Source organism: Alligator mississippiensis, chromosome 11 (assembly GCF_030867095.1).
Source record: "Alligator mississippiensis isolate rAllMis1 chromosome 11, rAllMis1, whole genome shotgun sequence".
Taxonomy (NCBI): domain Eukaryota; kingdom Metazoa; phylum Chordata; order Crocodylia; family Alligatoridae; genus Alligator; species Alligator mississippiensis.
The window spans coordinates 7826963-7840825 of record NC_081834.1 but is presented as its reverse complement, the minus strand read 5'-3'; the positions used below and the strand labels follow the sequence as shown (position 1 = coordinate 7840825).

Here is a 13863-nt window from a genome sequence, read left to right as displayed (position 1 = left end):
GTTTAAATTCTAACTGTTACATTTTCCATTTGATGTCCATGGATCATATGAAAAAAGTAGTCTCTTATTTTTTATGAAAGACTTTGTTGATTGTGGTCAAAGAAAGGATAGGAACAACCCAACGTCTGGAATAGGTAATCATAATTGAATGCCTACTTCTACATGGCTTGGCAGCCTGAAATATGCATCCTCACTGAGGCAGTAAAAGCTGCCATTGTTAAGGGCTTCTACACAGCAAGAAACTTATAAAAGAATATTGATATTCATTGCCTTTCTTACCTTATTTCGTATGCTGAAAGTGCTTACAGTGTATTATACATCTAAACTTTTAGAAGAAAAATGAGTATGTTATGGATATTAAAAAGTTTTGTGAGGTGTCTTCCATATAAATATAAAAATGTAATTCATGCAGCTTGTTGTTAGATAAATGATTAGAGAAGAAGAGTGATCTCTTAATAGCAGCACTTTTATTTTATTACAGTAGAAGTCAGTACACCCATCTGTACCAAAAAGTAATGTTTTTTTCCCTATCTTCTAGGATTAAATTAATCTGCATACTGTTGTTAAGGTCTTGTTGCTAAGACTCTTATAAGATATAGCACGGTACATTCACTAGTGTGGTAGTAATTACTATTATAATTTTTTTTTTTAATTGCAGCCAAAAAAACAAGCCAGATATTTTATGCTATTATTTATTTTTAAATTATTTTAAGACATCCGTTACTTGAGACATTTGTGATAGACCTGCTATTTATTAATGAAAATGACAGATGTTATATTGTTTATCAAGTGTTACTGAAATTTTATTTTTCATTTTCTTGGCATTATCCATTGAGTTGAAGAAAAAAAAAAGTTTAAAGGAATGGAAGATTTTTTTTTTTTTAGATTATTCCTTTAAAATCATTAAAAAACCCCCAGTGTTTTGGAAAACGGAGATATTCAATTTTGTATTGTTAAAGATTATTAAACATTAAATGTTCTTGTATTGGGAGTGAATATAACTAAGTAAGGACTCCGGTCAGAATTGCTACAGTCAACTAATCAGTGTGTAAAATAAAAGATTTACGGAACTTTATTAATAGCCTGGCAGATAATTTGACATCATTATAAAATGTATTATTTTTGGTTGATGCACTGATTAAAAAGCCATTTCCTTGATTTTGGAATAGATCTGATTCACTTCAGAATTTCTCACCTAAAAAAAAAAAAAAGGCTTAAATTTACTTGTATCTTATGTGGTAATATTTTAATTTCAGTATTAAGACTGTCAAAGCAATGTGTCACTACTAACTTTTATTTTTTTATCTCATAACCGACTCACTATTTTGTTTTATAATGTGCATGTTTGTGTATGCTTACATTTTGGGGATGCAACAATTTGTTCATTGAATACAAAAAATTTAGAGCTTGTCAACTGCCTTTCTAGTAATAAGAATCAACTAATAAATCCAGCATACATAAGTGAACATTAGTTGATGAATATCGATAAAGTATCTCCAGCCATGTTTTACAAACCTTAGCTCTCAGTACCTTCTAAATTGGTAGTAAATAAGCCCGTTGAAAGAGATCTCTAGCAAGTACTGTGGTTCTTGATGCCTGTCTTTGTAAAGCGTGGGTGTTTTATAATTGTACATTTAGTGATCACAGATTACACAACTAACATAATTTAACCCGTAAATTTTTAATCTGAATGTTATAGCCTTGGCAAACATCAGTATACAGTTATTTACGTGACAATTCTAGAAATATAATAAATGCTAACGTAAAACTTCTTTTTGTTTTCAGCCTGGCTTACCTCCCCAAAACTTTTCAATGTCTGTTACGGTTCCAGTGTCCAATCCCAATACTTTAACCTACAGTAACCCAGGGAGTTCCCTTGTTTCCCCATCACTGGCAGCCAGTTCATCGCTAACAGACACGACCATGCTCTCACCACCTCAGGCCACGTTGCATCGGAACGTATCACCTGGTGCCCCTCAGAGACCACCGAGTACTGGCAACACAGGTGAGATTTCAGTAGTGCTACACTTCCCCTTTTCCCTTTTTTTTCGAATGAAATTTGATTTATATTCATAGATGTTAGGGTCGAAAGGGACCTCAGCAGATCATCGAGTCCAACTCCCTGCCTAGGCAGGAAAGAGTGCTGGGGTCAGATGACCCCAGCCAGATGCCTATCCAACCTTCTCTTGAAGACCCCCAGGGTAGGGGAGAGCACCACCACCTTTGGGAGCCCGTTTCAAATTTTGGCCACTCTTACTGTGAAGACTTTTTTCCTGATATCTAGCTTAAATCTGCTCTCAGGTCAGTTTGTGACCATTGTTCCTTGTTACCCCAAAAGGCACCCTGGTAAACAGAGCCTCTTCGATCCCTTGCTGTGCCCCCCTAATGAATTTGTAGGCGGACACAAGATCCCTTGTGGAGGGTGAAGAGGTCCAGGTCCCTCAGTCTCTCCTCATAGGGCTTGTCCTGAAAGCCCCTAACCATGAGTGGCCTCCTCTGGACCCTCTCGAGTCTATCAACCTCCTTCTTGAAGTACGGCGCCCACGCCTGGATGCAATCCTCCAACTGTGGTCTGACCAATGCCGCAGAGGGGAAGTATCGCCTCCTTGGATCTATTTGTCATGCATCTGCTGATGCATGATAAAGTGCTGTTAGCTTTGCTGATGATTTCATCACACTGACGACTCATGTTCATGTTATATGAGAGACTAACTAGTCCACTGTAATTGTGACTTTCATATGGAAAAGAGTATTTTAATCTGATAGAATGATGTTATCTGAATAAAAATCTCTGAATTTGTCTTCTCTGTTAATGTTATTAGGTGGCATGCTGGGGACTACTGATCTCTCGGTGCCAAACGGAGCTGGTACTAGTCCAGTTGGTAAGTACAGTACCATGTTTATTTCAAGTTGTGTTGAACATTTGTGTGCAGTCACTTAAGTCAAAAGTGTGGTTATATAAAAGCAAAGATAAGCCAATGAACTGATTTGTATTCTCTATGTGTTTAAACCCCCTCCTCCCCCCACAAACTTTCTTTTAAATTAGTACATTTTGCAAAAATGTTGTACAGTAAAGGCTATGTTTAACATCCTTTTCCCCAGTAACAAATAATTACCAGTATTTTCACTTTTTATGGCCTTTGGATTCAGTAGTGTTTGCTGCTTTTGGAAAACGTTTCTCATGTCCCTTTCTCAAGAAAATAGATTTAAAAACCTGCATTGACGTCCTACATTTTTCTTTGGCAGAAGCTCCTAGGTAGCTCCATAGAAGCAATGTGCCCCAAATTAGTATTTTAATAGCAAATACTATTATAAGGACTTGTATAATAATGGGTTTCTTGCTTTAGTAAAATGCACTACAGTACATTTGTTAATCTGTTGTGCTAAAGAAAATGAAATTGCAGGTGTACCCAACATGCTTTCACATGTGTGACAATGTCCTTCTCATAATTGGTACCAAGGCCAATACTGGCAATTTTATCTCACTGTTCAGGGTGTTGTAGTCATCTCCTTCTGTTGATTTTTTTCCAAGTGAGAGAACGAAAGTTTGGAATACTGTGTTTATCTTGGATGACTGAGGATTTCTGCTTCTGAGGAAGTTGTTAAAGAACAATTGAGACTGTCCTTCAGAATATCAGGTTCACCAGTTTTGTATATGCTGACTGCGTGTTGTCCATAAATGCCAGAACTTGCAGAATTCCTTCATTTAAATAACTCAGTGTGATGTAAGCAGACTTCAGATTATGCAGCAAGTGTGGAGACATCTGTATTGCATTCTACCACATTACAAAAAAGCAACATAAGCATCAAGTACCCAGCCCCCTTATATGTATTCTCCCCCTCGCTCCACATCCCTTCACCTCAAGATGATAGGGTGGCTGAGGACCAATTTGAGAGTATGCGTGTTTGGTTCTTAAATATGGGTATAGTAAGGAATTATCTGTCAGAGGGAACCATTGTATACAACTTGCCTAGGTAACTAATGACCAAATATTAATCTGACAATTGGGGAAAACACAGTGATAAAAATCAAAGTTGATTGAGTTCAAAAGTGCAGTATTAATTCTTCTCTTGATAGCTACAAATTAGGCAATATGCAGCAGATGCACAAGTATTATTAGGTGGCTTCTGTTACAGAAATGGAAACTCAAGAGCTTTTAATAGAGTTCTTTTAGATAGAAAATAAGGAGCAGGGCCTTTCTCAGACATGGCTGATCCCAGATGTCAGTTTCAAGTTGTTCAGTGATTAGCTCATTAAGAAAATTATCTCCCAATAAACAAGTTATTTGAATGTAATTCAGTGCCTTTTTTTTCCCAAATGAGACCCTTTATTTTGGAGCCTCAGGTTCTGAAGCCTCATTCTTCCAGTAAACTAAAAAGCATAGTTATTGAAAACCAAGGTTCCTGTCTGATAGTTGGGCACTGCTTCTAGAGTATTGTCAATGCTATTTGTGTGCATTAAAAATTACTTTTAAGGAAAAGCAATAATAATGTATTGCAGTGCTGCATATTGGTACAGCAACTTCATGAACATTATTAGCAACAAAATATTTTTCTGCTTGATCATCAAATAAATATTTTAAGAGCTGATGTGTGGAAACAAATTAGGTGGTCTTCATCCTTTGGTTTTCAGAATATTACCTTCTTCCATTACCCATTTTCATCCAGATATCAGTTGCAACAGTACAACTCGTGTGGTTATAGGGGATTTGCAAGATGCATCTCCAGCAGAACTTCAGAAACATTCAGAAGATGCCATTTCACTGAGCCACTAGTGCACAAACTCTGCCAGGATGATATGACTTGCTTATATGCTTTTGAAATGGAGTGGCAGGTGTGAATTAACCTTCCCTGTCCCACAGTTCTCAGTTGCAGCCCCAAACGCAAACGTCAAATTACTAGTGTATAAGCAGATTCACTTTACTTGCTAACGTGTCACTTAAAGTTTGGGTAGATATAATTAAGGATGAAATATGACAAGGCGATAATATCTGTTAATTCAAAGTCTTTTCCAGTGGTTATTGATAATTGATATGTTTTTCTGAAGAAGTTTTAGTTGCAGTATTTCCAAAAGCTCTATTTCTTAGGTGGTTGCAAAAGGCTGTGATGGGTTACATTTATGTATGGTCGCTTGTTTATCTGGTAACTTGTAAGGTTAATCCTTGTGCCTGTATATTTAAGGTCTCAATTCACCCAAGGGCTAAACATAGAATGGCTATACATTTATTTCACAGTTTCCCCTCGCATTTTGTAGAACTTCATTGGAAGTGATGTGGTGTGCCTTAGTAAGTAACCTGTCCATTTCAGGGTACAGCTCTAGGCATGTAAAATTAAATTTTATGGAAAATAGCTTATTAACAGACCAATAAAAATATCACTAGTTAGTTGATGTAGTATAGAATACTGAGTGGGTTTAATGTTTGGGCTGAGGAATTTTACAACCATTTTGTAAAACTGGTGGTTGATAAAACATAGATTCATAGATGTTAGGGTCGGAAGGGACCTAGTATTTATGGATAGGACTGAATGAATGTTCTCATTTTACAGACGCTTCTGATTTTACCAAAATTTTACTTTCCATCCAAAAATTTAGCGACATCCAAGAAAAAAATTTTAGTCTCAGCAAATATGTTTTACCAGAAAAGAATGGAAGAAATCTAATTTGGCAGACGCATAGTGGTGAGATGGCAGATGTGGCTTTCAGTGGTGCAGTGAAAAGTTTTCAATGGTCAGTGTTATAAAAAGTGTTATGGTGGTATAGACATGGTGGTCAAGGGAAAATTCAAGAGGCAAGATTTTTTTGAGGTCATTTGATTAACTTTATAGTGAGAAAGATAGGTAAGATATAGCTAAATCTTCAAGGCCTTTCTCAGACCTTGCCGCTCTCTGTGAAGTAGTGTTTTGCATGCTCACTGGCTAGCAGTTACTGTTTAACAAAAGCCTGTCATTTTAGAGTTGGCACAGTGTACGTGTGTATTTAAGTGAAGTAGAGAATTCTGTTGAATAGGTTTGATTGGCTAAAATTAGGTGGTTTCAGCTTAACCGGGACTTGGGCAAGAGTGAGACACCTACCTTTTGAAGAACAATTCACATTTGACTTGTACATCTATAGCAGTGGGAGCCACCTTTTGGCAAGCATGCTACAAATTGGCCCCACACTCTCCCTGAGTGCCACTCCAACCACCTTCCCTTGCTCTATCTGCTGCTCTGCTTTCTGCCCCTTGCCCTATCTGTTGCTGTGCTACCTGTCCCCTTCCCAATCTGCTGTGTGCCACACACAGAGGCTGCCCATGTCATTTATGGCATGACGGGTTGGCCACCCATTATGTATAGAGTGCCCAGCATTGCATTAAGTAGCTCTGGTCCCCACCCATTCCCTTGTCTAAGAATACTACGTTCTGTCCACGCTTGCATTGAGTTCTGTGCTGCATGCACGAGCTCTTCAGGTCTTTCACATGCATCGGAGCAGGTACAGTACTTCATAACAGCGGCTGGTCAGCAAAATTCTTTTGTTTTTAATGATGCACAGTAATGAAGCCCAAATAGTATTGACCAGGGTGTTGTTGAATGACTCCTCATAATCAAACTAGACAAAATAAGACTTTACTTTTACACTGGAGATGGCCATTTGTGGTTTTCTGCAGCCCCAGAATGAAAGGACCGTTTCTAAATTTTTCTTGGGGAAACTGAGATTATCGTCTGGAGCTAAGAAGAGGAATTAGGATCAGCAGCCAAAAAGACACTTCTTGGTACCAGAGTGATCTGTAATAAAAACTTACAATTAATTTAGTGACAAGGTATCTTTAATAGTATTGTTTTTATCCGATCACAATTTATTGTATGTATTTTAATACTGTAGTGGCCATTTAACACCAAAACTGTATCTTTGTTATAGCAAAGCATTTTAAATGATGGAGCAAATGTTTGATAAGTCTGTAATTTTGGAATGCATTTGAAAATCTTGCTTACTTCTCACTCAACAAGCTCTTTAGCCATTAATTGCTATTTAAAGTACTTCCCTTAATAAAAAAAAAAAGTGAAATGGAGCTGTTTTATTTTTAACCTTCTTAATGTGAAATTTTATGAATGTAGTTTCTATTGATTTACACTTTTAAAGGAGGTAGGTTGCTAGAGAATTCACTGTAGTCAGGATTTCTCATTTTTAAATGCATATTTACTAGTTTTCTATTCAGAGTACTAGATGAATTTGCATTCCTTTAACTGCTTAAAAAAAACAACCCACTCAAAGAGATAATTGAGCTTTTGTTGAGTTTTGAGGGGAGACATCAACCTCTTGTTGCAATTACAGTTCCCAAGCAACAAGAAAGATCCATGATCCTGATTTGACCCTGAACCTGCTAAAGGACAGTAGCACTCTACCCACAGGGTGAGTTATGGAGGATTTGATGAAAAATTACTGTACTCTAACGTCGGCCTTTGACATGATGTTCCCCAGATGGTACCTTCCTTTCTGACACCCTTGCAATGGATAAAGGAGCAGAAACTCATGAACTGATGGTAGAAATGTTTAGACTGATATAGCAGGATGTATCGTACTAAATTTTGCAGAGCCAGAGCCATTAAAGGCTGCTAAATCCCGTCCCATGTTGTTTTCCTCGGGGGTAAGTGCTTCTTCAGTTCTGACTGCCTACACTGTGCAGAAGAACTAAGCAGCAAGGGCTGCAAAGAACTATCATCCTACTTCCCTGGAGAGATCATGCCCATTGGGGAATGACCTGTACCCATCAACAAGCAACCAATCCACTGTTATCAGGAGTTAGTACAGTCCCTGAGCAAGAAGTATTAGAGGCCCTAAGAGAATTGCAACTCAAAACTTGTGCATTTAAATCATGTCCTTCCTGGCTGGTGAGAAAGTCATGAACAACTGGTGCCACTTGTGACTGAAATAGCCAGCACATCATTTTGAGAATTAATTTGCCCTTCCTCTTTCAAGTGTGTAGCAGTTCATTTGACACGCACTAGCCCCACACCGGATACATCATCGATAGCCAAGAACCGCCCACCATTAAATCTCCGATTCCTGAGTAACTTATAGAGAAGCTAGCCAAAAGCCAATTACAAACTCATCTAACAGAAGCTAATGCATTCTAGACCCAGTGTAAGCTGGATTCAAGCCAAGACGTGGAACTGAAACTGAATTATTGGTACTGATGGCTGGCCTCATCCTGTCAACGGATAGCGCTTGATATCCATCCTTATCTTCCTGAGCCTCTCTGCAGCATTTGAGAACATTGACCATAAGATGCCCATCTCACTTAAGTCCTTGGAGGGACACATGCAATGAGTAATGATGCGAAGATGCCCCCTGGGGAGTCTAGCAAAGATCAAGCTTCTGTGGTCCTATCCACATGCATATCCACTGCATGCACTGGTCAGAGGAAATGGTCCCGAGTGTCAATAGATGGCACAGAGCTCTACCGCTCCTTCACCATACATGCCCACAATACTGTCCACAATTGCCCATGGGTTGGATGAGTTGAGCTCAAGGATGGAAAACTTGCTGTGGTTAAACCCATGGAGAAAAGGGCAGAGGAAACATTTTGAAGAGTCCATGTTTGTTGAAGGCATGCCCCTGCCTGCACCCTTAAAGTTTGGTTCAGGCTGGATTTCTTGCTGACCGTAGGTTCTAAAATACAGTAACATCCTCAATTAACACTTCTCGTAGATTCCAGTTAACTCGGAAACCCCAAACCTGGCAGAAGATGATTTGGTTTTTGTTTCTTTACACCCTTAATACCTCTCAACTGGTACTCAGTAATAGTAATAAAATGTATACATGGGCACAAAGTCTTAAGCTCTTAGGAAACTTCTATACAAAACACTGAAGCACATGTCCTCAGTAATATGAACTACCATAAGTACATCAAACTTCTCCTCCAAACTTCATTTAAAATTGAAAGTGAAGGATAGTGGAATTCTGCAGTAAGGGTAGAGACCATCTGTGAATTTTCTTGCTGCAAGACTATGGCATGAACTCTTCAGGAACTGAGGATCACATTAAAAAATAAAAATAAAGCCTCACCATCTTCTGCTTTAACCGATTATGACTTGGCTTTTTGTAACCTAATTAGTTTAGCTTTTTATTTTCTTCAGTAAATATAAGTTAAAAGACATTCCATACACATACTTCCCTCTTGTGAAAATGATGAAAGAACATGTGATGGATGTTAGTGATGTTTGGTGCATTCCTGGAAGGATCTTGGGTGCTAGATAAACTAGAACGTATGAAGTTGGATAGAATGCAGGAGGGGTGTGCGAAGTGGGCCCTATTCAATTTGGATCTGGATTCAGCCCGAACTGGGGACAGTGATTTGAATTGTTGATTCAGATTACTGTTCCTATGTTTGATTTGGCCGAATCCAAATCTGAAGATTTGATGCCAATTCAGAGAATCAGTGATTTGGCCATAGACACAGCTTTAAATGTTTTTTCTACATGCCTCGATGTACCAGCACGGCTCATGAACGCTGCGATGCTGGGGTGGATGGAGCATCCAACAGGAGTGCGGGGTGGGCAGGGAGGCCACGTGCCCGGCAGCGAACCCAGAAGTGGACCGGAAATGCTTCCGGTCCACTTCCAGATCTGCTGGAGAGCACGCAGGGCAGCCCCCTGACAATCCCTGGCTTGGGAATCAGCCATAGGGGGACCCCGGGTGCCCCCCCAGGCCCAGGAGGCACCAGTTGCCAAGCCAGGGGACCGTGGGGGGTTCCCCAGTGTGCTCTCCAGTGGACCTGGAAGTGGACCAAATGTTTCTGGTCCACTTCTGGGTCTGCTGCCAAGCGTGCTGGGGAGCCCCCCACACTTCCGTGGGACACTCCATGCTCCCCAGCATCCCAGCACTCACGACCTATCTGCTACCTAGAGCTATGTAGAAAAAATATTTAATCTGTGTCTATATCCAAATCGCCAGATCAGTTTGGAGAGTTACAATTCGATTAGGAGAGATTAAAGGGTTCTCTGATTCGATCCGGAGATTTGGCCACCGAATCGGCCCGAATCTCCGCTGAATTGAGTCGGGAACTAAAGCTTTGCGCAGCCCTATAAAGCAGTATGTATTGTAATAAAATATTTTTAACAAGTCCATTCATGACCGTTGCTGTTGGTAAACCTATAGATGTCGTCATTTTTTGTTCGCTAGTATCTCTGCGGGGAGGAGTCGGTGTATTTGTGTGCAAGGGAGATTTTGGGCACAGAAAGGCAAAAACATGGTTTGTTATCTGTCACTGGAAATGCCAGATAGACAACTTCATTCATGCTGCATTAGAAGGTGCCATAAAGGCTGGTGGATTTGTAAATTCAAAAGGTCCAGTCTCTGTGTTCTGAGTCTTGCATTTGGAAAATAAACAGTAGAGCATTGTTGCTGCTGGTCTTAATTGAAGAGACTGTTGTTGAGCATATTTTAGACAATTTAATAGCTCTTTCCTAACCTCAGTTCAGAACGCACACATTTTCTACTGTCCCATTTAAAAGTTCTGTGAATGGATAAGTTTATAAGCAAAACATTGAGCTTAGTAACTGCAAATTAATTCAAACTACTTGCAGTGAGTTGGTGACCCAAATCTGGAGCTTGTGATGATGTCTAGAAAACTGCAGGCTTATTCAGAGGATCTGAAAACAGCAAACTGTCACCCAGTCTCATTGGAAAAGTGAAAAGAAAAAGGCAGCTAAATCCACATTTCCTATTCAAAAGTGTTGATAGGACATGTGCCCTGTGTTTAATAGGGTTCTTATGTAAATCTGGTGGTGGTATTTAATTTAAAATGAAGGAAGCACATGGAAAGTCAAGAGCTAGCCTTCTGTGAATAGAGGAAAAAAACCCTACGCTTTTTAAAAAAAACATTGAAATCTAAACTTGGATATTTCCCTTTTGTGGAGAGCTGAAATTTGTGTCTTTGATTACTGCTTCATTCTGCCCCCGCTGGAGGGTTTGTTTTTTTTTTGTAGAGAATGAGTGTTGGTGGTGGCTGTGGTGAGTTTTAATTACTCTCAGCATCTTACTGGAACAGTATCATATTTTATAGAGACTCATTGATCATATGATAGTCTCAGTACTGATTTTAATACTTATATGGTTAATGTTGATACTTGGCGTTCTTTGTTTGGGGGAAGAGGAGGTGTTTGCATAGAATAATTTTGGCTTGTGTAATAATACTGGAAAAAAAATGTTTGTTTAGTCAGTTGACTTAACGTGATTTTTCTGATTCGCTTTGATTGTTCTTTTCAGATTGTGATGCGATATGGTTTTGAGGAATAAAATGCATCCTTGATTGTTTTGTTTAATCTTGATTGCTTAGCTCATTGCCGGTGATTATTTCTCCAAATCTTGTACAGCCATTCAGTTTCTCCAAAGCTAAACTACAATAAAAGATTTGACATCAATGAGTATAATTTATGCTTGGAGTAATAATAAGAACGTAAAGTACTTTCTAGCCATATGTGTTCATTGTTTTATTTGATATGATTTATATAGTGAAATACGAGTCTGAGATAATTGACTGCATCCTGGACCTTAGGATAGTAAATGAAATTAGACGGTATTAAGTTTCTGAAGGCTTTAGCATACACAGCTGTTGAATAGGTGTTTTGAGCATGTCCTTTTAGTACAGAAGGTACTCCAGAATTAAAACAGATGTCCTGGTGAGCGATGCAGGTTAATATAACCTGGTGATCCTAGTCGGTTTGTTTTGCCATATCAGAAAAGCTCATTAAAATGTATAATTTTCAAGTTTGTGCTTAAAATTACTCGTATTTTGCAGTAGGCCCTTATTGTGACTCTGATAACGTGACAGTGCTGTGATGAAGTCTACATCGGTGCATGTGTATGTGTGCAGTGTATTTTTGGAACTGCTTTGTGGTAGCATGTCCTAAGATAAATACGTGTTTAATTAAAGCAGCCCTGTGGAAGTAAACTACTCGCTCTGTTTTCAATATCAACTTCACCAACCTTTTTAAAATGAAAATGTATTTGAATTTGAAAGGAAGTTGTAGGTCAGGTAGAAGCAATGGATTCGATATTATATCATTTAATACATGGAAGATACAGGACTACTAAGGGTTCAGTCTGGCAAACTGCCAGACAGTTACGTCATCGTGTAATCATTATCTGTTTCTGGCTCCTGACCTTATACCAAGAAATACTGTGCCTTTAGCTGCCCTTTCACTCTTTACTTGTAATTTGATTTTCTTGGGTTACATTATACTATATCTAACAGAGCAGCTCTTTGGATTCTTGACAGCCAAAAAGGTATATTATAATCTAAACTGGAAATTAGAAATGAATATTCTAAAACCTTTTTTGTGCAACTCCAATATAGGATCTTCAAACAATAGATAATGTTGCCTTAGCAATTTCTACTTGCTATGTATAACAAATACATGAAACATTTTCCAAGGGACTGTTTTTTTGCTGCAGACAGATCGATACACATGGTATTACACATTACGATATTCCGTTGCACTTTCCCTGTGCTTTAACAAATTGTTTTTCTAAACTTCTTTTTATGTTCTGCATATAAAATATCCCAGCCTTCTGGCAGGCAAAGTGCTTTTGAATCCATCTGCCCTACTTCTGCGTGAGATACTTCACAGCGAAGGCAGTGGTTTGTTTTTGACAGTACCCGTAAGAGCATGAAATGTTCTTTGAAGAACTTGCAGAGCCTGGTAATAAGAGCTGCAGGAAATGACTCTGTTGGGTGTGGAAGAAAGAAACAGTCCAGATTTAACACATGGGCTACCATAGTACTTGAAAACAGAGTGCCGGAAATGGCCTAATAAAATAGCCTAAAATATTGTACGCTGAAAGGAGAAGGGTGAAGAATGCAAAAGCCCAATATTTACAATGATCATAGTGCTCTCTCAAAACAGGTTCAAGTGGTTCACATAAAATATTACATTGAAAGCATTAATGGCTGATAAAACACTACTAATTATTAGACAGAAATAAAAGCTACGATCAAACAATAAGTTCCTCGAACGTGCTAATAGAATTGTCCAAGTAAAATAGTCTCAGGCCCAAAGATAGAGTTTAAAGCTCCTTATACCTTTTAAAAGGATACAGTCGCATCCAAATAGCACTGTGTTCACAGTGTTTCTTTAGGCAAAGCCTAAAAATGAATCTCCTTTGAAACCCATATGATTTTACTCTAATGTAATCTTGCGTTACCCATAATGTAAATTGTAATGGTCTCATGCAAACACAACCCAAAAGCAGATTATGGAGGTGTGGTGCTGAGAACTGTGCAAACTGTGCTTTTTGACCACGAGGCGACATGCAAAGCAACCCTTGGGCTCATCTGCAGCTGCTGACTGACCTCTGCCCTGAGTAGCACGCAACCCTGTGCTGCACGATTGCATTGGGCTTCTGCCTGAGGAAGCCACTTTATACTTGTGATTCAGCCTCCCCGCATGGTTATCCCAACTGTGACCACAATCTGGTAGCATACGTGAAATCAGTCCTGGTCACACCTCACTTGAGCCGGTTTTGCTTACGAAACGTTCTGTCCTTTTTCCAGTGTTTATAAGATACTTTGTTTTGGCAGAACAAAATCAGTCAACTGAGGATGGTTTGAAGGGGCAAGTGGGTTTTGTTGACACAAAGCTGTGGGTGTGTGTTGGGGGGGGGGCACATCTTAATTTTGTGTTTATATTCATATAAATGTACATTTGGTGATTTAGCTGCTCCACCCTTTGTAATGCGACATATTCAGACCCAGGTCCTGCAAGCTAGTTTGTATAGATAGACCCCCCAAGGCAGGGGTTGACAATTATTTTGGAAGGCCACTTAACGAGTTTTGGTGAGCTGTCAAGAGCTGCACCCATAAAATCTTTCAGAAGACATCATTT

General features: G+C 39.0%; 1 protein-coding gene across 6 annotated transcripts in view; it reads left to right on the top strand.

Annotated features, from left to right (window-relative positions):
* MEF2A (myocyte enhancer factor 2A) overlaps positions 1 to 13863 on the top strand; it is a 162937-nt gene that overhangs the window by 122711 nt on the left and 26363 nt on the right. For all 6 annotated transcript variants that reach the window (XM_014606045.3, XM_019477690.2, XM_059714563.1 and 3 more), the window contains 2 exons: positions 1786 to 2005; positions 2823 to 2882. In XM_014606045.3, coding sequence (XP_014461531.1) covers positions 1786 to 2005; positions 2823 to 2882 — 280 coding nt within the window. The remainder of the gene's footprint in view (positions 1 to 1785; positions 2006 to 2822; positions 2883 to 13863) is intronic.